This window comes from Phaseolus vulgaris, chromosome 1 (assembly GCF_051622355.1).
Source record: "Phaseolus vulgaris cultivar YP4 chromosome 1, ASM5162235v1, whole genome shotgun sequence".
NCBI classification, from domain to species: domain Eukaryota; kingdom Viridiplantae; phylum Streptophyta; class Magnoliopsida; order Fabales; family Fabaceae; genus Phaseolus; species Phaseolus vulgaris.
Genome location: NC_143498.1, coordinates 24961710 through 24988595, shown reverse-complemented (window position 1 = coordinate 24988595; position 26886 = coordinate 24961710). Strand labels below are relative to the sequence as shown.

The following is a 26886-nucleotide window of genomic DNA, read 5'->3' as shown; positions in this document are numbered from 1 at the left end:
GGGTTAGAATTCCCGACCTGCCCCGCATAAGAGCTGGCCCGCAGGTTTGCGGGCCAGCCCGCGTTTCTTTTTTTTTTAAATTAAATATTATTTTTTTAAATTTTGTTATTAAAAAATTGTTAAATTAAACCTATATATTTGTTACTATCAAATCCAAAAAAAAATTCTTCCTTTTCAAACATAGTCAAACATCAAAAAATCAAACATTAAGATAAATATCAAATATCACTATTCTTCCACTTCCAAAACATTAAACATACCTAATTCTAAAACATTAAACATAAACATAAACATTAATTAAAAAACATTAAACATAAACATTATTGACATTCTTCCATTTCAATAACATTGGATGTCGCCTTAGAAGAACTTTCATCCATTTTTTCATAATTATAATCTTCCCCGTCATCTGCACACATTAAAAAAATGACATTTTTTTTTCTTGCGGGTTAGCGGGCTAGCCCGCCCCGCCCCGCTGCTGGCCCGCGCGGGCTGCGGGCTAATGCGGGTTAGCGGGTTGAAAAGGTTAGCCCATCCCGCGTTTTTTACATGCGAGCCGCGGGCCAGCCCGCATGGCCCGCCCCGCTTTGCCATCCCTACTAGCCTTTATCTTTACTCTAATTTTAACTCTAACCCTAAATCATAATCCCAACCCATAATCTGAATCCTAACCTTAAACATACCTCGAACTCTAATTTTAAATCATAACCCAAACTCCTAATTATATAACCTTAACTATAATTATAATCCTAACCCTTAATCATAAATTCACAAGTGAATAAAGCATATTTATTTTTTAATATTTTTAAATACAATTATATATTTGTAATGTTACTTTTTTATCAATTAAAAAATACAATTTTAATCATACTCATCACATCACTCAAAAACTTTCATAAATTTTTTCTTAATCCATTACTATAAATGTTTCTATCTATCCTGTGAACAAACTAACCATGTTATTTTTAGGAGTTTTAAATTCGAGATCGAATTCTTTCCAACTTGGGGCATTATACAACCCAGTTAGACACAGAGATAACCAAGAACACAACAGACACTTCACAATTAAGTCATTTATCTCAGCATCTAAGACAAAACCCCACCAAACTTCAGAAGGACCTTAGCAGAAGAAGAACTCGACATAGGTCAAAGCATTAAATGTTCTTTCTTCCGGTCTTTTTAAAAGACAAGTTTATGTAAATAAATTGTGCTTATTCTGGGGGTCCAAATAGAAGAATAAACTAAAGTATGGTGCACTTAGTATATTTGGGCTTGTGCCAAAGTCCACTTTTCATGACAAGACACCTAGAATTAGGGTTTTTAACCTACTTTCTATAAGATGTAGGTTAGCTTAGGAGACACTCCTCTTTGACCTACCTTATAGAATGTTTCTTACAAATGACACCTCTACCCCTCTATCTTGCTCTCCAAGACACTCTCTCCTATAAATAAAGTGTCTTGTTGAAGATGAAGCTTTGATGATTCCAAATCTAAGAAGGATGCTTAAAGATGGGTTGCTGCTTGTGGGGGGCTTTTTGTTCTATGTATTTAGAATTTGTTAAATCACTCTTAGTCCAATCTAAAGCTAAAACAATCAAGATCTTTTAAAGAAAAATGTTTTTCAAAGTAAGTGAAAAACAACCTGTTGTTTCTACGTTTCAATCGATTGTTTTATACTTGGAGTTTTGAAAAGGATTTTGAAAAGCTAAAATTGGCTGATTTTACAAGTCAGAGCCAAATCAATCGATTGAATCGAGGTTTCAATCGATTGTTTTTTGAAAAACATAACAAATTTTGTTTTAACTGTCAAAATTGTTTTGGCTTGATATGCATATGCTTTGGGCTTTGTTTAACTAAAACAAACGACTATTTTTGTGGATTTATAACTGGGTTTTGAATCTTTATTAACACATCAATAAGATTACAGAAAATAGCTTATAATTTTTCAAAAAGATTGCAAGATTGTTATATGCTTTGCCTTGGTCAAAAGAGTGAAATAGGAGTTGTGTTTTCCTTCGTGTATCAGGTGTAACCTGTTCTATTCATACTTGTATTTTTGTTTACGTTTGAATATTGTAAAGTGTTTTGTAGTTTAAGTCAGATGGTGTTTTGATTGTGTGTGGTGGTGCTTCAAAAGGGCATGTAGTCTTGAAGGTATTAAGATAGACTGTTTGATGTGTTTGTTTTTGTAATCTGAGATTACATAGTGGATTATCCAGAGGTTGTTATGGGACTGGATGTAGCTCAGGTTATGAGTGAACCAATATAAAAACATTGTGTGTAAATCTCTTTCTCCCTCTCTGCTTTTAAATCTGTTTTTGTTGATGTGCTGGTAAGAACAATCGATTGATTCGTAGAAACAACCGATTGTTATTCTAGAAACAGTTTAAATACATTTTGTTTCTTGGATGATTTGATTGCTTTATCTGTAATTCTACATTTACTTTCATTCTTATCCAGTATTTGCGAAAATCTTTTAAAAACAATTCACCCCCCTCTTGTTTAGCCCTACATTTCTTACATCTCTTGCTTCATGTATTTGAGACATTAAATTTTGAAAGTAAAGAAACTCTGTCAGAATCTTTAGTGAGCTGAGTCTCCTATTATCTTTGGGTCTTATCTTGAGTGCGAAACACTTCAAGTGGCGACTCTTCACCACTCATCTTGGAGTATCCCCTCCTTCAAGTGGCGTGACAACTTCTCACCATCCATAAGCTTTCTCTTATCTTTTTATCTTTTCTTTTCTTCACCATGTGCCATCTCCATTCCCTCTTATGAATTTGTATTATTCTTTTTCCCTTTTCGGTTTCTATATTGTTTTCCTTTCCATTTATGCTCTTTAATTCTGGCACATCATCATCCTCCTATATTGTACTTTTCTCTTTACCCTCTAGAAGTGAACATTCACACTTACTTAACCACTTGATTTCGTGTCTAGTGAGAATCTTCTTTAGGTTTCTCACCATAATCGCTAATTCAAAATATCCTAAATAAAGTGCAACCCATAAAATGTGTGATCCTAAAATAAACTTTCATCATCATCATCATCCTATATTATATTTTTCTCTTTGCCCTCTAGAAGCAAACCTTCACAATTACTTAACCACTTGGTTAAGTTCGTGTCCAGTAGAAATCTTCTTTAGGGTTCTCACCATAATTTTTAATTCAAAAATTCCTAAACAAAGTGCAACCATAAAATATACAATCATAAAATCAACTCACATGTGAGATCAGAGCGTTTAACATGAAGAATCATGTGACAAGATTAAATTACTTTTCCAAAGAAAAAATTACACATAAAACACTTAGAATATAGTAACTACTGATAAACATAACATAACCAGATTCACAAGAAAAAATGAAAACCTCTATCATGTTTTCAAGTTTTATTTTAATGTACATTTATTTAATTTCAATCGCGTTCTATTCTTTTAATTTCATTTATTTTCTATCCATCTACATTTAACTTTAAAAAAATGAAATTTGAACTATTCTTATACAATTTTTTTTTAAATAATCTGTATTATTTCATAAATTTTAAACTAATTTTTTTATATAATATTTTTTCTGTTAAATAACTCTTTTATGCCAATTAATATTTATTAATTATAAAATCAATTTATTTTTAAACATAATTTTATGTACTTAAAATAAATTTCTCTATTGCATTGTGTATTTACTCCTACAATAATAGTTTACAAGTTTTATTAACAAAACTATTTTTTTAATTATTTATAAATAATTAAACTGTAATTAATAAAGAATGAAATTACTATTTTAAATTTTTAAGAAAATTGTATTTTCTACGTTTACCTCAATTAATATTTTTATTTAATTAAACATACTACTTAATTTTTGTTAAAAGAACATTAACCTCTATTATTAATATATTGAAATTGTCATTAATTATGAAAAATGTTTTTATAAATTTTAACCTTTACATATTATCTATAATAAATAAATCTATTTAACTTTTTTTTGTCAACTTTACAATATTATAATATAATACTAATTAATATTATCAATATTTTTTTTATTAATTTAATAGTTCAAATTTATACTTTATATTATAAATTACATATTCATTTAATTTTAAACTTATATTAGCAATGACCAGTACAAATAATTTTAATAATTTTTTTGAAATCGCGTTATTTTAAAATTATAAATTAATATATAATTTTGATTTATTATTTCTATAAATTTCTATAATATATTAAATCTTTCTTTTTATTTATTTTCTTAAAAGGAATACATTTAATCAAATTTCACAAGGATAATTTAAAAAACTCTCTTAAATTCTAGAAAAAGTAATCTTAAAAAAAGTAATCTTAAAAAATTTATTAATGGAGTAAATATATTTAATAATAAAATAACTTTAAATAAAATCATTTAACATTAATTTTGAGATGGAGTAAAATAGGAGAATAGTTGGATGAGAAAAAAGAAGGAGTTGTTATAGAAAAAAACGGAAACAAGTCAATCTTATTTACGGTAAAGAAAAAAGAGAGGAGTGTCTGTGTTGGTGAGATGATATAAGAAGGGGAGGTTTTGTCGGAATAAGATTCAAACGCTGTTTTCTGCAGTTTCTTCGTTTCTCTCTCTTTCTTCAGAAAATTAGCAGAAAAAAAAAACCCATTCAAAGAAAGAAAGAGCAATTCATTCTAATTACAATGGCAGATCAACTCACCGATGACCAGATCTCTGAGTTCAAGGAAGCCTTCAGCTTGTTCGATAAGGATGGCGATGGTTTGTTCCTATCACATCTCTTCTCTTTTTTCAATTTTTCCTTCGCATTTTCGATTCGTTAACCTCTCACTTTATTCTATAGACAAAAGATTAAATGAAACAAATTGTTAATTTCTCTTTTCTCTTTTCCCCTTTCTTTCTGGTTTTGCATCCCAACATTCTCATATTATATGGAAACATACAAGTCCGTTTAGTTAAAAGAAGTATTGTTAATGACACACATACGCCAAACCTAGTTATGGTAAATTTTATTGATTTTACAACATTTAATATATACTTTTTAAGTTGTTATTTATAAGAATTCTGTCAATTTTTTTTTTAACTTGATTTTAATTACAAAAGCTTGGATGAACTTGCAAAAATTGTTGTAGCTTGATTAGTTATCTGGAGTTTAAACCTGGGGTATGCACCGTTTTGTTTACTGAAAAACAGATTTTATTTTAATTTTTTCAATTTTATTTGAAATCCGAGGGGAAGGGATCTGAAAAGTCCGAATAAAAGATAATTTGAAAGACAATTTAAGTTTTTGTAGATTGCAGAAGCATTTAAAATCTTGTTCTCATTATGTATGTGGCATCCATCCCTTTGAGCATGATTAAGATTTGTAAGCATGAGTTAAATTGGGAGGTTTTTTTGTTGATTTTTACATGGTGTTTGATATTGTTGCAGGTTGCATCACAACAAAGGAGCTTGGAACTGTCATGCGTTCTTTGGGTCAGAATCCTACTGAGGCAGAGCTCCAAGACATGATCAACGAAGTAGATGCTGATGGCAATGGCACCATTGACTTCCCTGAGTTCTTGAACCTCATGGCCAGAAAGATGAAGGACACTGACTCTGAGGAGGAGCTGAAAGAGGCGTTCCGAGTGTTCGACAAGGACCAGAATGGGTTCATTTCTGCTGCTGAGCTCCGCCACGTGATGACCAACCTTGGGGAGAAGCTCACTGACGAAGAGGTTGATGAGATGATTCGAGAGGCTGACGTTGATGGTGATGGCCAAATCAATTATGAGGAGTTTGTTAAGGTCATGATGGCCAAGTGATGGTACACCATCTCCACTAAATTCTGAATTGAATTGATGAAAAATTTGTGATCAAAATATGTCAAGGTTGACTGTGTTATATAGTACATCTAGTCCTTGTCTACTATCATTACTGTCTCCATTCTAAATATTTATGTGATGCTTTTGAATTCTATCTTAACGACATTTAGTGAAAATTACTGTTGCTAATGGTAGTTGTGTTGCAATGGTGTCTTTTGTGTTATTTAACTCTGATTTCAAGTGACTGTCTCAGACAAGGCAAGTAAAAAATAACTTCGAAATGACTAACATGGTTGATATCCTCGTACAAATATTTCTTTTATTGCATTGTAACATACAACCTTTTTGAAGTCTAGGTTTTTGTTGATTCTATGTTGTAATTCTAATTTTACTATTCTTTCTTGGTATTTCTGACTCACCTCAGTGAAGCAGGAGTAACATTATAAGACTTACCCCTTATTTTCATCAATGACTCTCCTATGAGCATGTCATAGTTGCATTGTTTTATTAAGCTCCAATCCCTACATCTCCATCATTTCCTACCTTTATTCTAGCACATGACATTTCATAATCTTCTCTGTGCTTATTTTCCAGCCTTTTAGCAATTCAAGCAAAAGTAGCTTCCCCAGTTTTTGGTTTGTCTTATGCAGTTGAGTACAACATTGTAGGTTTTGATGTTATATGTCATTTCACCGGGCATAGAGAATCATGAGATGTACAGTCTTCAAACTTGAAAATTTTTAGTCTGAGAATTTGAATCCCTCCTTTATTAGAGTCTAAAATGATATACACCAACAAACAAAAATCCATTTCCAATATGACTTCCCTCTAGATCCTGTCAATGTATATATTATCTTTTCTACCATCATCTGAATGCACATCTTCAATGAATTCCATCCTTTTTTCTTGTGCATATTTAAACTCAAATCATCATCACTCTTGTGATGATTAGATATAAGATTCACTGCTCATTTTCTAGTACTCGATTTACAAAAGGTTCACCTATTTCAGCTTCATTGTCCATGCCTATATTAACAGATGAAATATTACCATTATTTATAGTATTATAATTTTGTTTAAAATCTTCATAATTAGCCCAGATTCTACTCCAGCGTTCTCAACATTTACATTTTCACCCGTTACCCTTTTTCATGTAGGCGACGCAATAATAAGTAACAATTTATAGACATTAGGGAATTTTGTGGCTAATATCTATTGTACTTCAACTGACATTTGGCGTCATCTGATCATTTACCAAGTCGAAATTAATTTTTTTATCTGGGTCAACATTATACCACTAGTTATCCGTTTGGTTCCACAATCCATAAAAATGTCTTTTAGCTATTCACACAAACAGAGGATAACGTTAATTGATTATAAAAGTAGACGTAAAATTTTGAATCAAGGAGGGTCCAAATAATTACCACTAACATGTAATCATTAAAAAAAGAAAGTAATATGGTATATGACATTTAGGATATTTTTGGTTGTGCTTTAATGTTTTTAAACATTGAATTGTTTTATAAAAAAATTCAAAATTTAGATAGACGTGGGAAAAGAAAGAGAGAAAAGAATATTTTTTTTTTATCGAAATGAAAGAGAGAAAAAAATAATGAGTATCACCAAACTAAAAATAGGAAAAAAAAATCATAAATTTCTAATCATCCAAGTTCCTAAATTTCTCAGCAGAACATGGTGTAGAAAGAGAGTTCAAGAGATAATGAAAACAAATGAAGCAAATTATATTTAAAAAATCAGATGATAAATGAAGTGGAGAAAAAAAAAAGGAAATGGGTTTGTTCCGTATAGCAAAGAAGATTGAATAGTAAGAAAAGTATGCAAATACAGAAAGTAATTAAGGAAAAATGGGAAAGAAATACAAATAACAAAGGATAAAATGAGTATTTTTTTTTAAAAAAAAAGTTATGAGAGAAAAATTTGCAAATGCAGAAAGTAATTACCTTCTAAAATTGAGTGTTAGTATGAACTAGGCCTAAGACATAATAAGTTCTAAGTACATAATTTGAGTTGAGGAGCTAACTTATATGAACGACTCATTATGCTTCCTAAGGAGCAGAATAATCCACAATGTTGTCAATCTTAGTAAGTATAAAGTGAAATTGGTATAACATTTAAAAAAATAGATTTTAGTATTTTTTTTATAAGTACTTGTAAATTTTAAATGTTCGAATACAAAATAAGAATAGAAATAGAAGTTAGAATTAGGTTAGAAAACAATTTATCATACTTTAATGCGAATGTAGCTATATTTTCCTCGTGAGATAGGTAAAAATGAAGTCAAATAAGGAATAAAAAGTTTTCCAAGCATGAAAAGTATCCAAAATAATTTTTAAAGGTTATATAAAATATGAGAATATTAATTTTTCAAATAAAATTTTAACATTTAAACAAACACACTCTATCCATGTAAACAATCTTTTATTATTTAATATGTAGAGTTAAATGATTATTTTGGTACCTTAAAAATTTGTATCTCTAAATTTTAAGTGTTTTTTATGTCCATATTTTAAAATTTATGATATTACTCTTGAATTAAGAGTATTGACATGTGATTATTCTCATAAGAAATTTATAAATATGTTGAAATGTGACATTCTCAAATCAAAATTAGTATGCTAACATTATTAATTAAAAAATAATATAATATTTTTAAGGAATCAATTTCAAAAATATCTAACACTTGTTTTATTGTGAAATAATTTTAAATTAAAATATATTTAATATAACAGTATTTAAGCTTATCAAAAAAATAAAGTTGTTCGAGAAATTCTTTTCATAAAAAAAATTTACTTTTGTCAATTGAATTAGAAAAATATATTTTGAAATTGTACCAGCATGTTGTGAGATACTCGAAGATATGGTTACCAATTTTTAAAAATAATATAAGAAATTATCCGTGAATCTTAAGAATTTGGAATAACATGATTTTTTTTTTATAGTACTCACCAAAAGCTAAACTATAATATCAATATATTGTGAGATGTACTCATCTTCTCTTGATGAACTAAATGTTCATATGGAGTCTATTCTTCCGAATAATGAAGAAAATGTTCAAAATGCTTTCGCAGACTTGTAGAACAAGTTCGTCAAGGTCCTAAAACTTTTGCAGAATCAACATTGTGATGAGTTGTAAGCTTTTCAAGAACAACTCACCATAATACACCAAGATCGAATCATTGTAGAATCTACAAGTGCGAACTCAATACACAAAGTAGGTCATTGAGTCTCGCCCTGTTGTCCCCAATAAGCTTGTTGGAGATACATATCGACTGACACATGGTATTCAACCACCAAGGATACATGCAGACTCATGCACAACCCATAAGACAAATCTAAGGTTCCTTCACACATAAGGAATCATGAGTATGTGATCAACATATGTTCTTTAAAGTTGTGTAATGCAAAGATGCAAGCCAACCTGGCTGGTTTTCACCCCTTCACGCTCGAATTCAAGCATGCATGACTTCTTGACAAATGGAAGTCGTCGTGTGTTGAAAAGTACGACAACTCCATGGACTAGAGGCACATGTTAATGTCTATCTTACCTAAACCAACTTTTTTTTTCTAAAGATCCTATCTTATTGGTGAGATCTACAATCTCGTAGAACTTATCTTTCTTCTTACCACTTACACCAAAAAGTAAACTTTCAATCTTTATTCTCTCTACATCTATACGATCTATGGGGATTATGGGGATGATTTATATTTTTTAGTACAAGATGTAACCTTCTATTTAATTTTAAAAAATTTACTCTAAAAATTATTCCTATTATTCATACATAAAAATAATTTCATATATATATATAAATATATATATTATACATCATTAAAATATTTTCATTCAGTGATGATCTCAAATTTTCATCTATATTCCTGGTCAATCTATTCTTATGGTTCTATATTTTTGTGTTTATCATTGCATGATAAAAATATTTTTTTTATCCACAAAGAATAAATAAAATGGTGGTAAATTGTGGTGAAAACATTGTAGCTAAGAAAAATCCAAAAACGAAATTGCTTCCAATAGTATTGTATTTACAAACATTTTTTCACATACTTGTAGGATCTATAGTATATATATGGGATTAGGCAAGTAGAATATGGGAATCCAAATATTAATACCATGGGAAGAATTTGTTTTGAAAGAATAGTGTTATATAGTACACGATCTACATCTATTTACAGGCTGAGTACTGTTATTGGTTATCTAAAAGACAAAAACAGTATTTTCACAAGGAATGTTGGAGAAGAACAAATGAAGAAAGATAAAGCATATTGGGGGCAAGGGAAGAGGTAAACTGAATTAATGTGATTATAATGTTCTGACCACATAATGCATGGGTAAATATCACACAAATAATGATGACAACCATATGATCAATGTCCTCTTCAAGTAGTACTTCTATGACAAGAGTACCCAACTCCAAAACCCAATATCATCTGAAGAAAAACAAGTTTTAAGAGCACATTTATTAACAATCCAGTACTCTATGCAATGTGAAAATTGAATAAAAAAGGAAAACCAGAGTGGAGGAGTATTGCAAAAGGAAATAAAGTACAACAAAATTGATTGTTTTCTAAAAACGAAATCGTATTTAAAATCTGATGGATAACTTAATATCATCAATTAATAGCCTAGTGAATGATATTCTATATTCCTCCTCACTATATGCATGGTTGCACCTTTATTTGCGTGGAGGATTCGTTGCACTTTTCATGCCTGCAGTCGCTTAAAAATACTTGCATATAATGTTGTGGGTACAATTTTTGTCTTTATATATTTTAAGTTTTTTATTATTTCACTTTAATATACATTATTGGTTTTTGTACTTTAATCCATGTGCTTTTGTCGTTGTATTTTTTTTGCCTGCACCCACATATGGGTCATTGTGTTTTTAATACTTTTCTTTGCTACTTTTTTTTTTCTTACAGATTCTTTTGCACTTATCACATATTCATGTAGTACTGTATAGGATTTCAAAATCCATTAATGCATTGTTTGTTTTTAGTCATTTTTAGTCATGCAACTGATGGGCGGATGAACGAACGAATATTTTTTTTTTTTCATTGAGGTTTTTGGAGGCGAATGTGTAAACGGACGAGTGGGATAGAGGATTTTTCATTCTTCTCGCATTTGCAAAGATGAGAGGTAATATCCATGTAAATATAACCATTTTATACAAATGTCCAGTTAACTTTAACTTTGGAATCTCATTGTGACTGGCGTGCCAAAACTTTTGGAATCTCAAAGCATAACTCAAGACAATCGATTATCATGTCTTTGTAAAACATCCACAATCGATTTTGTTATATTTGGTGCCATTGAGAGTCGATTCTCCTTGCATTTGAACTCCATAGAGAATCAATTCTCTTACTATGTTTCTTTTTTTTTGTTGGGTTTTTAATTTTAAAAAATTGTATTTATATTTTCTCTTGCTTTTCAGGTTAGATCTTGGGTGGTTGGAATTGTGTAGTTGAAACCTAAAAAAAATATTTGATAGTACTTCAAATCTAAAAAAAAATATATCATAACTCATTATTTAAATATTTTTTAATAACAAGAAATATTTTTTAATAACAAGGGTACATTTGTAAACTTATATTTTACACCTTTAAAAAATTTATAAATTCCTTTCCAATTATCATATCACTCACAAATTTCAATAAACCATCCTCACAAAAGCACTTTATCATCCCTCAATCCAAACAACCTCACACATTCTCAGATGTCCTCTCTAATCTGTTGAACCAAGTGGTGTTCAAGCTTTGAAGAATCCAAAACCCTTTGAAGGATGTTGAAGACTAGACTGTGCTTGTTGTTGCTGAGTTGTCTTAGATAGGATCTGGGGTAGATTGAGTTTTGTAATCCACTTTTGATTGAATCCAAAGCATAGGCGTTCTCAATCTTTTTAAAAGAAAAAGTGTTTTTCAAGCTAAGTGAAAAACAACCTGTTGTTTTGTCGAAACAACCGATTGTTTTATACTTAGGTGTTTTTAGAAAAGATTGAAAACTGTTTTTCAAATGGTTGAGCTGTTAAAACCAAAACAATCGATTGATTCGAGGAAACAACCGATTGTTTGTTTTGGTACCATAACAGAAAAATAGTTTTTGTTTTGACTAAGCTTTAAATGATTTTAACTGATTACGCTCCAGTCTTTAATGTTTTGACCAATCTTTAAATGCAATGAATAGTTTGTTAAGATTTGGTAACAAACATCATCTTTGAATATCTTCAGAAAAACAGATTTGAAAAAGAACAATTAACACAAGTTTTTGAGTTTTTAAAAGAGTTGAGATTGCTTAGAGATTGAGATTGATCAAAGTGTGTGAGATAGGATTTCTGCTTGTATTGATTTCAGATTTGCTTCTGTAACAAGTGTAATCCTTGTATCTGTTGAACAAGAATCTTTGTGTGTTTGCTGAGAAGTGTTGTGTGTTCTTGAGGGGATCAAGATCAGCATTTTTAGTGTTGGTGTGTTGGCCAAGAGAAGTGTGTGTCTTGAGGGGATCAAGGTCACTTTCTTGGTTGTGTTGTAAGTGATCTAGGTTCGATTGCTTAGTGGTGTTCCTCAGTGGTTTCTGAGAAGACTGGATGTAGCTCTGGGTTTAGAGTGAACCAGTATAAATCTATGTGTGCATTTTCTCTATCCCTTAACTCTTTAAATTCAGTTTTGATATTTGCAAACCAGTATAAACAACCGATTGTTTCTGCGAAACAACCGATTGTTTTTCTGGTGCAGTTGCTTTTTGCTTTAGTTTTTGGCAAACTGAATTCTTTATAATTTGTTTCTTGAGATAATTTCATTCTTGACTTAAAAGTTTTCGAAAACCCTCTTTAAACAATTCACCCCCCTCTAGTTTAAAGCCATATATTCTAACATAATCTTCACAAATTCACTCCCTCTCATCCTCACAAATCCTTTCCGGATTCCAAACAAACCCTAAGGTAGTGTTTGTTTCTGGGGGTGACACTGTAGCGAAGACAGATGAGCGGGTGTCACCCCCCGTTTGTTTCAATGGAGCATTGAGGATGAGGGTGCGAGGGGAGGAAAGTTGTGGGTTTAGGTCGTCCTCTCACCACTGAAGAGAAAATAGAGGATGGTAAGGGGAAAGCCACGTGGGAGAGGTTGAAATACCATGTTATGCGATTTGAATGTCATGAATTTCATTGGTGAGAGTAGATGGGTCATAATAAAGTGTGCTCATTCACGTATATAAATAAAAGCTTCTTGAAAGTTAAGAATGCACTCAAACAAATTCAAACTATCCTTACAGACATTTGCATTGGTTTAGGGGGCTTGGAGAGGTTACTGAGTTAGCAGAGTGGTACAAGAGTGAGTTTAGTAGTGCATCTTTGATCTCAGGTGAGAGTGACTTTTGTAGCGTGCCTAATCGATTATCACTGAAAAACAACAATGAACATAATCGATTATGTTGTTAAAAATAGTTGATAATCGATTATGTTGGTGACATAATTGATTATCTATTGTTTTCCGGGGAGCATAATTGATTATCTACTCTGTGTAAATATCAACTTAATTGATTATGCTGTAGCATAATCGATTATGTTCGATTTGTAACTGCAAGCATAATCGATTATGCCTCTAAATTTTTTGGATAATTGATTATGTGGTATATTTAAGGCAGAGGATAATCGGTTATGTTCATATTTTTTTCTAATTTTTTAATTTCTGTGTTGCGTGGTTTTTGTTTTTCTTTTCAATCAAATGTGTATTGTTTTCGGGCACAACTTCTTCTTCCTCCCCGTTGTATGCATTTTTTAAAATATATCTTTTTGTTTTTATTTTAAATTTGTGGTTTAGGATGTTTAGGGTTTTGGAATTTAATTTGTTTAAATTATTTTAAAGTAGTTATTTATGTTAATAAGTTTATAATTTTAGATGTGAATTTTTATTTGAAATTCAATAATTATATTACTCAATTAGTTATCCTGTTAAGTTGTTTATCTAATTTATTATTGTATTTTTGAAGAAAAAAATTGATAAAATATAAGTTTTTATTTTATTTGACATTAATTTAAATTACATATGTGAATATGTTTTTAAAAATATTATTATTCATAAAAATAATTTTTGTATTTTTTATGAAAATTAATTATATAGATTATTTTAAAATAGAAATATTAAGATAGTAATAGAATTTATATGATTATTTAGATTATTTTAATTGAATTCATAAATTAAATATATTTATTATTGAGAATCCATTTAAATGATTTTTTAGAGTGTCATATAAAATCTATTTCAAATGTTTGTTACAATCAAATTTAAAAAATATTCTGTTTATATTTAAATACATTATCTAAATACATTAATTTAACTAACTAAATTATTTAAATACATTAATTTAACTAAAAAAATAAAATAAAATAATAAATTGAAAAATAATATAACTATATTTAAATTTTATATTTTATTTATTTATTTAAATTCTACATTATTTTATTCTTTTATTTATAATTAAAATTTTAAATTATTTTAATTAATTAAAATATATACAAAATTAATTATTATTTATTTCTTTTTTTATACATAAGGATAAATTTGTAGTCTTACAATTTAAACAATTCAAAATAATTTAAAATATCTTACAATCATCACATTACTAACCTATTTTAATAAACTTTTCTCACACATTTATTCTAACATACCCCAAAATTTGATTCACGATCTTTATTATGAAATGTTCGCACTTTCACTCATTTACACTTTCAACTTTTTACTTCCCGAAACCAGACATGTTCGATCCTTTTATTTATTATTGAAAAAATAATTGAAGTACCAATTGCATTGCATGTGGGCCCATGCTTCCCATTCATTTTGATTGGTGGATATATACAAAGTGATGAGAAATTCATTTCATTGAGTTTTGGCAGATTCTCCCTGCACCATATCATTTTTAACCATATCATTTTTAACTAGCACCCAATCACACATAGTAAAAGTCCAATCTACCCTTAATAAATCATAGGAAAAGTCCAATTTACCCTTAATGAATCTTAAAATGTGATAGGCACCCAATCTTATGCACCCAACCCTATTCTTCTTCTTGTTCATTTGTGCTTGAAGCAGCAGCTGCAGCCACCCTCAACCACCATCATCCACCGTCGTCTCCCTTGGTTTCCTTCACCATCAGTGAGCTTCATCATCGCAGGCAGAGCAGCAGCCGTCACCGTCAGCTTCTGAAGTCGGAGAAGAAACCATCGTCAGAGAAAGGTACTCTGTCATGCCTACCGGATATTTTTATCCGTAATTCATTATTGAGTTCCGCACGTTTTTATCCGTAATTTACTATTACATTTCGGATATTTTTATCCGCAGTTCAGGACTGGGTTCCGGATATTTTTATCCGCAGTTGAACACTTGACTTCTGGATTTTTTTATCCGCAGTTGTGGAAGAATGACTTCTGGATATTTTTATCCGCAGTTGAGCACTTGACTTCCGGATTTTTTTATCCGCAGTTGTGGAAGAATGGCTTCCGGATATTTTTATCTGTAGTGAGCACTTGACTTCCAGATTTTTTTATCCGCAGTTGTGGAAGAATGGCCTCCGGATATTTTTATCTGCAGTTGTGGAAGAATGGTCTCCGGATATTTTTATCCGCAAGAGACATTTGACTTGCGGATAATTTTTTCCGTAGTGTTATTGTTGTTCTGCGCAAGACAAGGGCATAATGGAATTTTAAAAAATTTGTCGGGTGCCAGTCACAATTGATCGAGTGCAGGAAGCAATTGCCTTGAGTTTTTTAATTGTGGGGCCTGCTGGTTTTATCCAATTTGATGAATTGAAATGTGGTTTTAATTAATTTTGAAGTGTGAAACTAGAACTACACATGGGGCCCATTCTTACTTTATGTATCTCTATTTTCATGCTATAATATATTTGTTTTGGCCCCTTTTTCCTTTGTCTTCTTCCACTCAGTAAAAAAAAGTAAAATGATAATTTTATTCTCTATTTTATCTTCTCCGTTTCCTTTTTACTTGAAGCAACCTCACTTCTAACTTCCACTCTCCAAGCTACCTCTCACCTCCAATATTTTAACAACCCTCCACCTTCATCATTTAAGAAAAGAAATTGTATTCCAAATTTGCATAATTTATTATACAAATTAATAGATTTAATGTATTTTGGATTTTTGAATTTGGAGTACAATATATTTCATATTATAAAATTTGAAATACATTGTATTTTAAATTGTAGAATTTGAAATACAAACTAAAATTTATATTTTGGATTTTGGTATTTTTGAAAATATGAGCGTTGAGCAGAAAGAATTTTCCTTCTTTATTTCTACAAGCTGTTTGTTAATAAAAATATGGGCTTGTACGTTGCCCCAGTTTACATAAGGTTTTTTTTAAGCAAATGCTTCCTACACCCAATCATTTTTAACCTGCACCCAACATATTTTTTAATTTCCAAAAATGTCCTTTATTTCGGAAATAAAAATCTGAAATTGAAAATAATATATTCTGGAAAAATAAATCTGGAAGTAGTTATTGAGTTTCGGAAATAAAAATCCAAAAAGAAAATTAAAATTCTATTTTAGGCAAAAAAATTCGGAATTAAAAATAATACATTCCAGAAAAAAAATCTGGAAAAAACATTATTGTGTTTCGGAAATGAAAATTCAGAAAAAAAAATGAAAAACCCAGAATAAAAAATCCGTAATATAAAATTTCGTTCTGGAAAAAAAAATCCAGAACACATATTTCGGAAAATTTTTAAGGACAGTTTCGTCTTTTCCGTTGGAATTGGGTGTAATGATATGATACAGGAAGCAATTGCCTTTTTTTTATATACACATCTCCCAACATATTGTTGTTTTAGAACGTTTGGGCCGAGCTTTTAGGCCCGTCAATTTCATGCCTCATTTTACATAACCATGCGAGTATATGAGTAATCGTAGGCATCATCTTCTACTCAATACCTTGTTTTTAAAAAATAAAAATAAAAAGTATATTTTTCTCCAAATAAACAATATCAAACTATCTTATAATCTAATAATCGTGAATCATAAAAAATATAAAATATAAAAATTTTAAAATTAACAAATATTAATACAAATAAATATCTTTGTCCTTATAAATATTGATTTTCCACTGTGAACGAAAATACATAGGAGCAAGGTCAATTCTTGTCGGACCCAAATAAAAAATTCCAGAAATATCTTCTTTATTTTCATGTATATTTGTGTTTTTTTTTTGGAAAATAAATATTTGAAAAATTATATTTGTTTTGCATATTTATTAAAGATATCGTCTTAGGATGAACGTTATAGGGTGTCAACACATTCCATACACATAACTGACTCCAGACCCTAAATTCGATTCTGTAGACCTTTATGTTTTCTTTTCTCGTATTTTTTCATAATAAACTATGGTATGACTCCTCTGTTCTTCAATGTTTCTTTCACCGCCTCGTCATGACCCTGGCTGGGACACCATTTATTAATACGTCTTTTAAAAATTGGTTCATAAAAAGGTTGTTAAAACACGAAAGTCTACGACTAATGAAGTAAATCTCAACCTTTTTCATTTTTAAGTAATTTAATATTAATTTAGTCTTTTATTTATGACATTTGAATAAGGAAAAATAGCATTATTTCAATACAATAGTTTAACTCAAAGGAAAACTACATTTTAGTATATTAAATGAAAGGTTATTGGTATAATTTGTTATCACGTCATGGTTTTCCTTCATAAGAATTTATTTTCTTTGTTGATTCTATATATATACAATGAACCTAAAACCTTATTGTAAAATCACTTCTGAAGATTGAATGAAAATTTTCTTTTAGGAGTAGTCTTTATACTTATTTTGTTTCTTTATCTTGAGAAGTTTTTCAAGTCAGAATCTTATTGTACTTATTCTATGGGATTCATCACAAAGGTGGCATGTTCTTTCAATTTTCTATTTCACTTTATTACAAGTTCTTGTTACCTTACTATTTTTCTTGTTTATTGAATTAGTTTTCTCCATGTTTTATAGGAGATATTGACTTGGAGAGCAAGAGTAAGAGGGGTAGGGGCGTCATTTATGAGCAACCTTCTAGAAGGTAGGTCAAATAAATCCTAAACCTAGGTGCACATGTCATGAAAGGTGGGCTTGGCACAAGACCAAATTACTAATCACACCATATTCTAGCTTATTCTTCTATTTGGACCCCCAAAAGAGCCAAAATTATTTACATAAATTTGTCTTGTAAAACGACCAGAGAAAGAACATCTGATGCTCTGGCCTATGTCTAGTTCTTCTTCTACTGAGGTCCTTCTGATGTTTGGTAGGGCCTTGTCTTGGATGCTGAGATGACTGACCTAATTGTGAAGTGTTTGTGGTGTCCTTAGTCATCTGCTTGTCGATTTGGGTTGTATTATGCTCCCCAAGTTGGAAAGATTTCGACCTCGAATTTAGAACTCCTAAAAATAACATAGTTAGTTTGGTCACTTGATTTTTATATGTGAGTTGTGAAGCAAACTTATGTTCATTGAATTTTAGGAGTTTAGGTGGAATGGTTCTAGTTACATGTAATGTTTGTAGAGAATGTGTAGGATCAAAGGGAATTTGGTGTGAAAAGTTTCTTATAAGGTGTAAACCTTTAGAAGGATTTTGAAAAATATTCCCACATTTCTCTTACAAATCTTGCATGTAATTAGAGCTATGAATAAATAAACAAGAGAAGGAAGGAGATTACTGAAGTGAGCCGAAAGTATTTATTTTTGGACGGAGCAACATTACAGTTCTCACCACGTTTGGTGAGGTGATGAACCTCGTTTTGTTATTTTCGTCATCTTTTTCAGATTTTCTTTTTTGTTGCATTTTTATTTGGTCTTTATTTACCTGTTTTGGAGATAGAGGTTTCAATATGATCTTATGGCCTTGGAAGTTAAAAGAAATCTTGTTAGTTAGGCCATCATGCAAAGTTTTCCTATCATATTGTCATGGCCTTCCCAAAAGAATATGGGTTGCTTCCATGGGCACAACATCACATAACACTTGATGACTTTTTTACGGCAAGTGCACCGCGTTTGTCAGAAGTAATAATTGTTCCTAAGGACGAATATCGATCCCACAAGGAACAGTGAATTATCGAGTACAATATTCGCTAAATATAACAATAAAAAGAGTTTGAAGTGATGATGTGGGCACTGATCAATAAGAAAACAAACAAAGAATTAGTTGCTTCAATTGGAAAAATAGGATTAGGTTTCATCTCTTCCACTCTCATGTATTTGATTAGCATGTTAATATTAAGTTCTTTAATTGAAATTGATGCCCGTAGAAAATTCATTTACATCGATCTCTCGCATATAAAATCCTTAAGAATGTTTCCTAAATATCGATCCCTCGCATATTTATAAAAACAACTTAGAATCACACTCAGACGTTAATGGCAATTAACATTTCAAGTCTATCCCTAACACTCAAATATGCTAAGTATTGATGTTTAGGTCCAAACCCTAAAAATACCTCTCGATCAGATTTAAGATTCTCAATTTGTCACGGAAAGTTAAAAGTAAAACAACAATACCAATAATCAATCAAGAACTGAATATTAATATATAAGATATCACTTCAATAGATAAGAGTTTGAGCAGATTACTCCAAATCTCAAAGGGTAGAATTAGCTACGCATACTTCTAGCACCTTCCATTCTCCCAATTGGTTACAATTCACTCTATGGTGTTTTCCTCTCAATCTGGCACACTACAATTGAGCCTCTAGCCCTCTATTTATCCTAGTTTTCTAGGGTTAGGTTGCTTCCTATGTCGCGCTAATGGGCTAAATGATAAAACATAAAAAAGGCCCAATCTTTCTTTTCATCTTTTTCCATTCTGGGACCTTCTATCTTTATCTTTTTAGCTCAAATCATTCATCTTAAATCCAAATCTCCAATCTTCCTTATAAATTTGCAATTAACACCAAATTTGGGAATAAAATACTCTTATTCAAATAAAAATCATAAAAAATATAAAAAGGTATAAATTCATAAATTAGGGATTATTTTATATGTAAATTTGCAATAAATCCTCATAAGTGCCTATATTTTAATATGAAATATTACTGAAATTAGACACTTATCAACACTTCATCTTTATATTTGCCAATTAAGAAAGATACGAGGACTTGGTTATTAACAACTACTTGTCCCTCTTCACTAAGCCATTGTAATTTGTAGGGCTTTGTATGAGAGATGATGGGTAGTCTAAGCTTCTCCGCCACTCTTGTACTTGCCACATTTGTGCAACTACCCTCATCTACTATTAATGAACATAATTTGTCATTAATAAGCTTGTATGAAAAATATTTTCCCTTTGACTTTCATCAAAAAGTTTTTCAAGTTGTCCAGGCATGTGCCTTACTACTATCACCTTCACAAGGCCTCTCATATTCTTCCCTACTTTGGCTTTTTGAAGAGGTAGATGAGAGATCTTGAAGATTGGGAACTATGCTCACTTACTACAACCCCCCTTTGACCATCATGGTTCTTTTTGTTGGACAATTGGTAGTTATGTGCCCAAAACCTAAACATTTGAAGCATTTTCTACTTGAGGTTTTGGTGGGAGACCTAGGGGTAGAGGTGGAAGGGTTTCTTTAGAAACTCTATGGTTGGAAGTGGTTTCTTTTGAGAAATTGGAAGGAAAAGTTTTAGTAGAATGTTTGTTTTTATCCTTCCATGAAGATTTATAGATGTCACCATTATGAGCATTTTTTAAAGATGTTTTTCTTCAAAACTTGTGATTCCACCTGGATGGCTAGGTGAACCAATTTTTCTAAAGAAAAGTACTCATATAATTCTACAATATATTGAATTTCTCTCCTTAAACCACTTACAAACCTAGTCATCTTTGACTCCTCACTATCATGCATATTAATTTTAGTCAAAGTAGTTTTTAAGTCTTTGAAATATTCATCAACACATCCTAGGTTCTTGGCGAAGCCGTTGAAGCTTCAACAAGAGTTCTTTCCTATAATGAGAATAAACAAACTGCATGCACATGCATAACTTGAAATCATGACAAGAGACCACGAGTGGCCTCGTGTTTAGCCCAATGTCCATTACAATTTGATGTCACCATTGCATATAGTCCTCAAATTCTAGGGAAGCTAACTTAATCTTTTGGTCCACTGCGACCTCATACACATTAAAAATTTGTTCTACCTTAGCTTCCCATCCTAGATATAAATTTGGGTCACTATCCCCATTAAAAGTAGGTACTTTTACAAAAGGTAGGGTCTTCTTTGGTTGTTGATGATGACACCTAGCTTCAAAACTTTGCACTCTCCAACCTTCTTCTTCTTGACTTCCATAGTGCATGTAATGTCTTGTAGCTCTCCGAGGCTCCCATCTTGCTCTCGGTGTTGTCTTTCTTGTGTATCCTCTAGCCTTTGCATCCTTGCGACTAGTTGCCTCATGTCTCCTCCCTTTTGCATCAAGCTTCTTTTGATCTCCTCAAGTTCCACCAAAAGGTTTGCCTTTTGATGAGAGGGTGGTTTGGAAGACTCCCCTGAAGATAAGTGGTGCATAATTATGCACAAAAAATCAAACAATTAGTTTAAACAACAAATTATTGAACTCACTAACTTGTATCACTCAGCTTTCTTTTAGATTCACTCAAGAAAGGTTTTCAAATTTTTGTCAAAGGGTTTACACTTGGTAGCAACACTTCAAGTGAAAGAGGTCAAAGCTCTTATCAGTTTCTCACACAAAGAACCCCCAATAAAACTTAAGAAAAAAAAAATTGAAGACAAGTAAGAAAAGTTGAAAAAAAAGAAGAAAGCTAAACCAAAAAGGAAGTACGATGATCACAAAAACTTTAAATAAGACAAACAAGAAAAGCACTAAGACTCAAAGAAACTTACTTAACTTTTAACTGTGAAGTTTGATTTTCTTAGAAATTGTAAAAGCAAGAAGGATAAAATTCCACAAATATGAAAACAATTTGCCACATAAAAAGAATCATATTTAGTACTTTTAAACTTGAAATGTGAATTACATTCAAATTGTTTTTTTGTTTTGTTTTATGGATGTAAAATGTCCACATTCTTGACATGCATAATTTTTTTCAATTCACCTTCAATTTTTGCAAATGATTGAGATTCAATTCATATGATCTCTTGAATTCTTTGTTTGGAACTAAATCAACTACCACTTTAACAAATTCTAATTACTTTTAGCACTTCACAATTAAAGTTAAAATAAGAATAATGGATTTAAAGACTCCTAGAACACTAAAAACATAAGACTCAAGCAAAATAGGTAAGGTAAAAAAAATGACACAAAATAATTCAAAAGCAAAATTTAAATTGCTTAATGAATAAAAACCAAAATTGTAAATGACAAGGAATTTAAATATTGAATTGAAAGGTGCTAAATTGTAAAGCGAAATTTAAATTGTTGGAAGATAAAGATATAATTGAAATGTGTTGGAATTTTAAAGTAGAAGATCAACTTAAAAAAGATAAGCACAATTAAAACCATGCTCTTTATACAACATAATGTGAGTTGATTTTAGATTGGCACATTTTAGAGGTTTCACTTTTGATTAAGCTTTTTGAGATTAACAATTATGTTGAGAAATCTAAAGAAGATTCCCACTGGACACGAACTTAACCAAGTGGTTAAGTAAGTGTGAAGGCTCTCTTCTAGATAACAAAAGAGAAAACACAATTATATGGTGATGATAATGACAAGCTGCAGAAGTTAAGAAGAAAAAGATAAAGAACAATAATGGAAAATAAGAGAAAACTAACAATAGAACAATGAAGATGGCATAAGGAATGGAAGAATAAAAGAAAGATGAGATGAAGAAAGCTTATGGAAAGAGGAGGGTGGTCATGCCACTTGGAGGGGTGGAAGACTCCAAGATGAGTGGTTACGAACCGCCACTTGAAGATGATGACTTTTTACGGCAAGTGTACCGTGTTTGTCAGAAGTAATAATTGTCTCTCAGGACGGATATGGATCCCACAAGGAACAATAAATTATCAAGTACAATATTCGCTAAATATAACAACATAACAATAAAAAGAGTTTAGAAGTTATTGTGTTGGCACTGATCAATCAGAAAACAAACAAAGAATTAATTGCTTCAATTGGAAAAATAGGGATTAGGTTTCATCTCTCTCACTCTCATGTATTTTGATTAGCATGTTAATATTGAGTTCTTTGATTGAAATTGATGCTCGTAGAAAATTCATTTATATCGATCTCTCGCATATAAAATCCTTAAGAATGTTTCCTAAATATCGATCCCTGACATATTTATAAAAAAAACTTAGAATCACACTCAGACGTTAATGGAAATTAACATTTCAAGTCTATCCCTAGCACTCAAATATGCTAAGTATTGATGTTTAGGTCCAAACCCTAAAAATACCTCTCGGTCAGATTTAAGATTCTCAATTTGTCACGGAAAGTTAAAAGTAAAACAACAATACCAATAATCAATCAAGAACTGAATATTAATATATAAGATATCACCTCAATACATAAGAGTTTGAGCAGATTACTCCCAATCCCAAATGGTAGAATTAGCTATGCATACTTCTATCACCTTCCATTCTCCCAATTGGTTACAATTCACTCTATGGTGTTTTCCTCTCAATCTGACACACTAGGGTTGAGCCTCTAGCCCTCTATTTATCCTAGTTTTCTAGGGTTAGGTTGCTTCATGTGTCGCGCTAATGGGCTAAATGATAAAACATAATAAAAGGCCCAATCTTTGTTTGCATCTTTTTTCATTATGGGACCTTACGACTTTATCTTTTTAGCTCAAATTATTCTCCTTTTTTCCAAATCTTCAATCTTCCCTAGAAATCTGCAATTAACACCAAATTTGGGAATAAAATGCTCTTATTCAAATAAAGCTCATAAAAATGTAAAAAGGTATAAATTCATAAATTAGGGATTATTTTATATGTAAATTAGCAATAAATCCTCATAAGGACCTATATTTTAATATGAAATATACTGAAATTAGACACTTATCACTCTCCCCAACTTAGAATCTTGCTTGTCCTCAAGCAAATTAAATGAATATATTTGAATTTAATATCAAACAGCTTAATTCACTAAACAACAAATCAAATTAGAAACTTATGATGCTTCCAAATTCAAATATAGAAAAATATAGACACAATCAACTTCCAGGATCAAATCAAAACAAACAAATGACAATTCATCTAGGAATATCTTCTCATATGCTCACAGGTAAGTGTTTCTCTCTATTTTCACTGAATCATAACAAATCACGGTTGCTTTTCATTTCATCTTCAAATCACAAACATATTAGAAACATGAATCTTGAGGTCTTTTCCAGGGTTGTAATGAGGTTAGGCTTCCAAAAAATATTGGTTTTTCTTAAATAACAAAATGCACATCTTAAAGAAGAAGAACATACCTACAATTTAGTTATAGAGAACATATGTGTTATCTAATCACCACTTTCTTTCGATGTCATTTTTCCTCATTTTCTTTCTAACTTTTCATGATTTTCATGATGATTTTTTTTTCTTTTCTATTTCTTTTTTTTGTCCAATAATATGAAAAGATTATTCTTATTTTCAACTTTTTGAGCTTTCACAATCATAACCAACTATTCCCTTTTCTATATGTATTGCATATATGTTCTCCTTCCTTAGACATGCTAAAGGGTAGGAAATTATATCAATAAAGGTTAAGGTGCAATATTAACAAAAAATTTCTTGGCCCAAAGGGGATATAAAAAAAATGGAATTCTAATATAAAGGTTGGCTTTTTGGCCCTGGCTCCTAATTAACACAAACAAATGCCTCAATCATCTTCATGCTCTTTTATGATGCAACAAAAATAAAAATTAAGCAACTACAACTGTCAATTCATCAGTAAAACTCTCAAAATTGTTTAAGGTTCACACACTCACTTGGTTTAAATGGTCTCATTCCTTTTTGTCTTGTCATTATTTGTCCTAATCAATCATCCTGTTAAATTTTCATGTATCATAATTTTAACTACATTTGAATAGGGATTCAATCATATTTTCTTTTCTAACCTGTGTCTAATTCATCTCACTATTTAATATTTAAACACAAATTCTTTTTCCACAATTCAAAATTAATATTCGAGTTCTTTTTTTTATTTGAAAAAAATAAAAATAAAAAAATAACTAGAAAAAAAACAAATTAAAACTGAAATTTATTCAAGAAGGATAATTCAAGACTTAAAACTAACAAACTAACAAAACAAGAAATTTATTCAAAATAAGCAATAAAAACAAACTAAACAAATAAGCAAATAAACAAAAATAACCGAAAAATAAAATAAATAAAATAAGACAAAATTCAAATAATTGAAAAGAAAAGAGAATTAGAAAGATAAAACCATATTTTTGCTCAATCCTCTATTTTTAAGAAGTCATCCAGCATTTTGTTAAAATCTTTATCTACAGTCTTGCTTCATTTGCTAGATCTGCTCCCTGAATAATTGAACTTGTCCCCAGGTCAAAATACATAACCTTCAAAATGATTAGGAGGCATACAGGATTTTAAATTTTTTTTTTTGAAAAATAAAATAAACAAAGGTAACAACAACATAAAACTAAAATGTGGACTGGGTTATCTCTCAGTAAGCGCTCGTTTAACGTCATCTAGCTTGACGCCTGTTTATTTCAAGGTGGAATATCTCTTTGATCCATCCTTCTGTACACATTCTTCCCCTGCATTAAAATTTTTAAGACCATAAAAAAGATTTAAAGTTACCTCCTCATCTTGAGTTCTAACTTGAAGTTCTCCTTTGTCGACATCAACTATGATTCTAGCAGTCTTCATAAAGGGTCTTCCAAGTATCAAGGGAACCTCCTCATCTTCTTTCATGTCCATCACAACAAAATCCACAGGGAATATGAATTTATCCACCTTGACGAGAACATCTTCAACCACACTATATGGATACTTGGTTACTTGATCAGCTAACTTTAAAGTCATCTTGGTGGGTTTAATCTCCAAATCACCTATTTTCTTCAGCATTGCCAAAGGAATTATATTTACGCTTGCTCCCAAATCTAATAAAGCATTGGCTACTAATAAAGCACCTATAGACACGGGAAGGTTAAAACTCCCTAGGTCCTTGAATTTTTGAGGCAAGCCTTTTTGAATAATGACATTGTATCTATTCTCCAGCTCTATATTTCTTTCTTCAATATAGCTCCTATTCTTTCGAAATCTTTCAAATGTTGAATCTTGCTTCAAATTTCCTGCAAAATAATTTTTAGGGAGCAATTTATCAAAGAATTTTCTTTCCTTCTTTTTTTTAAGGAGAATGAGGATATGATAAATCTTTTTCAAGAACTCCTTTCTCCTTATTTTCACTTTTTTCTCTTTATTTTTTCCTCCTCACTTCTCTCTTTCTTATCTCTCTTCCCCTTTGTCTCATCTTTTTCTTCTTTTTCAGCGACTACATTATCACAATGCTCTTTTGAGTTGGTTTGGCTATTGACTGAAAACTGGCCATTTTGTTCCTCTGCAATTTGTGCAATTTGTTTGGTCAGTTGTCCCATCTGGATCTTTATACTCCTAATCATGGCCATGTTATTGTCCTGCGCTCTCACAATATTGTCCTGCGCGCTCACAATCTTTGTTTGGGCGTCTTCAATTTTACTCATTCTTTCAAGCATGGATGGATCCTCAATTTCAGGTGAATTGTTATGATAAAAACAGTGACCATTAGGATGAACACCTCCACAAAAATCACACCTGATTGACTGACTCTGGCTTTGAGATGAATGAACAACATATAATTGTTGGGGCAATTTAGCCATTTGTGCAGTTAGTTGCTCAATCTGCTGTGCCAGAATCTTATTTTTAGCTAAGAGTGCATCTTCTAACAACCCTTTATTCTAAAGATCTTGTCCATCATGTTGGGCTTTATAATCAGTTGATGCCAATGCATCAATAATTGTTGTCGCTTGTTCTACATTAAGGGCCATCATTGTGCCACCAGCTGCAACATCTAGGAGCATCTTTATGTCAGATTTGAGACCATTCAGGAATATGCTCAGTTGTGCAATATCTTCA

General features: G+C 30.9%; 1 protein-coding gene and 1 long non-coding RNA gene across 2 annotated transcripts; both read left to right on the top strand.

Annotated features, from left to right (window-relative positions):
- Positions 1–4430: 4430 nt before the first annotated feature.
- LOC137813773 (calmodulin-7) lies at positions 4431–5981 on the top strand. Its single transcript, XM_068616193.1, has 2 exons — positions 4431–4749; positions 5419–5981. Exons 1-2 carry the CDS (start codon positions 4674–4676, stop codon positions 5790–5792), a joined length of 450 nt encoding a protein of 149 aa, XP_068472294.1. The 5' UTR covers positions 4431–4673; the 3' UTR covers positions 5793–5981.
- An 8896-nt stretch (positions 5982–14877) lies between these two features.
- On the top strand, positions 14878–15788 carry LOC137815471 (uncharacterized). Its single transcript, XR_016521220.1, has 2 exons — positions 14878–15050; positions 15368–15788. It is a non-coding gene; the product is annotated as an uncharacterized LOC137815471 (long non-coding RNA).
- The last annotated feature ends 11098 nt before the right edge of the window (positions 15789–26886 follow it).

Excerpts from the sequence above, each read along its gene's own strand:
- LOC137813773 (XM_068616193.1), top strand. The coding sequence starts at position 4,674 with ATGGCAGATCAACTCACCGATGACCAGATCTCTGAGTTCAAGGAAGCC. Across the intron at positions 4,750-5,418 it reads GTTCGATAAGGATGGCGATG|GTTGCATCACAACAAAGGAG; the intron begins GTTTGTTCCTAT and ends ATATTGTTGCAG.